The sequence below is a fragment of the Triticum aestivum genome, chromosome 7A (genome assembly GCF_018294505.1).
Source record: "Triticum aestivum cultivar Chinese Spring chromosome 7A, IWGSC CS RefSeq v2.1, whole genome shotgun sequence".
NCBI classification, from domain to species: Eukaryota; Viridiplantae; Streptophyta; class Magnoliopsida; order Poales; family Poaceae; genus Triticum; species Triticum aestivum.
In genome coordinates, this window is record NC_057812.1 from 511,164,212 (window position 1) to 511,168,097 (window position 3,886).

Genomic DNA, 3,886 nt, shown 5'->3' on the forward strand with positions numbered 1-3,886 from the left:
CCATGCAGCTATCATTGATGTTCAATGATATCTTCACACAACTGATCATGGGAGGCCCGGTCTTCATTCTTCCGGCACGCCTCGAGGCACGCTTGAATGTGGTTTGTGTGTCTATGAGGCTTTATAGTTGTGCTAACATGGTCATACTCTTTGTCCATCTGTGTATCCCTCTCATTCGCGCTGACCATGTCATCTAGGATCAGACAAAAAGTCATGATCCTTGCCAACGTATCTTTGTTTCAGAAATGAGCAGGACACCGGACAATTGCTAGCCTAGCTTAAAATATTCTAAATGACCTATCAATGTCCTTCCTTGCTACTTCTCACATCTTTGCAAAATGTTTATGTTTGGGTATTAGAAATTGTCTTCATAGATGTTTACCAAGATGGATAGATGTCATCGGATGCTAGATAGTATCCTTGGTCATAATCATGGCCATTCACCTTGTAGTTGAATCCCAGACCTGAAGTAGTACCCACATGTTGCCTAACAAACATAAGATATCTGGAAGCATTGATGTCATTGTGAGATTTAGGCAACCAAAGTAGCCGTGCCAAATCCATAAATCCTCGAAGGCTACAACTTACAAGATAATAGTTGGATCATGGCAACCCACTGAATTGCCCGTGTCATGTTGTTGGGCAATTATTCCACCTCCAATGTATAAAGTAAACACTCCTAAGCATACCAGGTCATCCTCTTACTTTACTCATTCTTAAAAGCCTCTTTCATCGGCATTGAGTGCTCACAAATACTGAGCTCCATGAACCCTAACCACACATTAATGAACAATTTTCATATCTGCAGGTGTGCCATATGCAATCATATCTGAAGTGCCGTGGTCATCTTCTGACACAAAAGACCGGCAACATTTCTCTTGAAGGATGGTTCATTAGATTCCATGTTATTGGCAGCCGTTTGGACATGCGGAAGCATATCGCTGATAATCCTCAAGTGCATAAATATAACAATAAAATGCGAGCTCATTATATAACAATCGAACACGATATCATTATATATTCCCCGTTAAAACAAACTTGACAAACACCATTTATTACACACACACACACACACACACACACACACACACACATGTATGGGAACATTTGTGTCAAACATTCTGTTAAGACGACATTGTATGGGGAAAAAAAGAAATTGAACAGGTATTAGTACTGTTACAATGTGTACATTTAATTGAATCCAATATAATCAGGCCGGGTTGCATGATGCACTTGGGATCTTACAATCAATAGTTGTTTGCCATGGAGCACTTGAGCCTCACCTCCATGGGCATTCCCTGGGGCGGAGGCACGTTTCCCATCTTCATCATGGCCTTGGCGAAGTCCCTCGCGAACGCCTCACTGTCGGCGCTGTACATCTCCACGAGATTGTCTTGCAGACCTCCACCGCCGTAGAGAGTCTGGTCTGAGGAAAGGAGACCGCGCCGCGCGATAAGGTTCTTGTAGTAAGCATTGTCGAACCTCATCGGCGTCTGCACGTCAAACGGCGCCTTACCAGAAGGACCCTGGCACGTCTGCTGTGTGGTCTGTGCGAAGTATGGGTCGATCTCTTCATCGCGGTCGGTGCCGTAGACGCGGTCCCTGTAGGTATCGCAGCTGGCCATCCCGACGGTGTGGGCACCAGAGAGCGCGGTCATGTCACGAGCGTCGAGATTGAGCCTTGAAAACATTCTGATGAGCTCGCCGAGGTCGTCGTGCGGGCTGGGGAGGCCGTTCTTGGTCGATTCCGGGTCGGCGGCGAAGCGCGAGTCCTTGCGGCCGAGGGGTACGCTCCAGGTGGGGCCTCCGAGCAGGGCGACGGCGTCACGGGACGCGAGGGCGATGACGTCGGCGCAGGAGACGGTGGCCGGGCAGTCATGCTCGAGCACGGACTTGATGTCGTCGATGACGGCGTAGCCGGTGAGGGAGGCGTTCGTCTCCACATCCTTCTCGCTGGGGGAGAAGGGAGTTGCGTCGAGGAGAACCGAAGCATCACATCCCTGTCACGCAATTTGTGAATCTTATTTAGCAAGTGGAACTAATAGTACTAGGCATCAGGTAAGACTATACGTAGAAGTAGAGATGCGTATATACGTTGATGAAGCAGTCGTGGAAGAAGAGGCGGAGAACGGCGGGCGCCATCCTCGGCTGGGCGGCGACGCTGCTCGCCATCACTGACCGCACGACGCGCTGCACGTTGGGGCACGTCTTCTCGTAGTAACCCGGGGAGAGCTCGTCGCCATTGGCGGTGGCAGCGAGAGCAACCAAGAGGAGCAGCGCAAGTGCAACCCAAGAAGGGACGCTGGAGGACGCCATGCCTGTAGGCCGACTAATGATGAGAGCGATCGCTGCACGGTGCAGAAGAATCAAGCAAGGAGAGAGTGAGATGCTTATGGCTTACTATCAGCTAGTTGCACTGGATGATTGAGTGGGGAAGCATATGCTTATATAGAGTTCGGTTTGTGCTGCCGTCTTCCTTCACGCGCGTGCGAATGTGCGAACGCTCTGCTCGACTGACAAGGTCTCTGGTCTGTCTGCCGCCTCGTGCATCTTGGCGGGAACCTTGACGAGGTCACGGCAGGAAGAAGAGTAAACAAAGGCGCAGGGAATTGACAGGCTAACTAATACACGCACCTAGCTTGAATTACATAAAATTATGGATGTAATCCCGTCGACACGGTTGCTTGCTTGGATGGTGCAATTGTCCACGCCGAGAATCCAATCATTACGCTGGAAGCAAAGGGTGTTGGGACAAACCGTTGAAATGCTGTAGAAACACAAAGATGCATGTTGTCCACTTGGGCTGTTTTGGCTAGTTCAAAAGGCGAGTAGTACGACTTAGCAGACGACTTTGGAACGGTTCGAGAAAACATCCTTCAAACACACCCCGCTGGAACTGGAAACCTGGTACGTATGCACACCTTACAGACAGCTAGCCTTGTATATTTGAAATTTATGAAAGATACCGAGAACCTAAGAATTTGCTCTTTGCACACACGTCACAGTGCTGCGCGCCCCGACTCCAGCAAGATACGCAGCACACGTCGCCAAGGGAGCCTCGCCAGGAACATGATACACAAGACATGCTGTCGAGGTCTCTTCAAGACCCAAAACCCCACACACCCGCGACGGACCACTAGTAGAAAAATGGTCATCTGTCCCAGTTGGTAAGGGCATTTTGTCCCGGTTTGTGAACCGGGACTAAAGGATCGTTACTAATGCCCTAGCCCTTTAGTCTCGATTCTTACACGAACCGGGACAGACGGGCCTCCACATGGCCGGTGCGCCGAACCCAGGCAGGAGGGCCTTTGGTCCCGGTTGGTGGCACCAACCGGGACCAATAGGCATCCATGCGTCAGCATTTCAGGGGCTGGAGTTTTTATTTATTTTTTTGAAAGGGGGATTGGGGGTTTTGGGGGTCTAATTTAGGTGTTTCATATTTTGTGTTAGCTAGCTAATTAATAGAGAGAAGTGTCATCTCTTATGTCCGTGCTTGGCCGACGCTATATATACGTATATATAGAGAGGACTAGACACGCTAGCTAGTAAGCAAACGAAGGAAACAGAAGATCGTCATGAACATATGCATACAGAGAGAAGTGATATCGACCACCTCTCCTTCTCCGAGAGATTAGTCGAACAACAAGTTCTCGTATATCTATCCGACACTACCGGCTACATATATACAATAATTATCTCTTACAATATAATCTCCTAATTATATATCAACACAGGGTCCACATAGTATTCTCCGTCTTCAGTGATCACATGGTCAAGGAAGAATGCCGCCAATTCCTCTTGAATTGCTCACATACGATCTGGTGCTAGGAGTTCATCCTGCATCCAAAACATCTAATATTGTTGCTTTACGCACTTGATATTGTTC

At 48.7% G+C, this 3,886-nt stretch overlaps 1 protein-coding gene across 1 annotated transcript; it reads right to left on the reverse strand.

Moving 5' to 3' along the window:
* Window positions 1-1,124: 1,124 nt before the first annotated feature.
* LOC123152239 (peroxidase P7) lies at window positions 1,125-2,402 on the reverse strand. The gene is made up of 2 exons (XM_044571836.1): window positions 2,095-2,402; window positions 1,125-2,000 (listed from the first exon to the last, which is right to left on the reverse strand). The coding sequence occupies exons 1-2, from the start codon at window positions 2,314-2,316 to the stop codon at window positions 1,248-1,250; spliced, it is 975 nt and encodes a 324-aa protein (XP_044427771.1). The 5' UTR covers window positions 2,317-2,402; the 3' UTR covers window positions 1,125-1,247.
* Window positions 2,403-3,886: the final 1,484 nt, after the last annotated feature.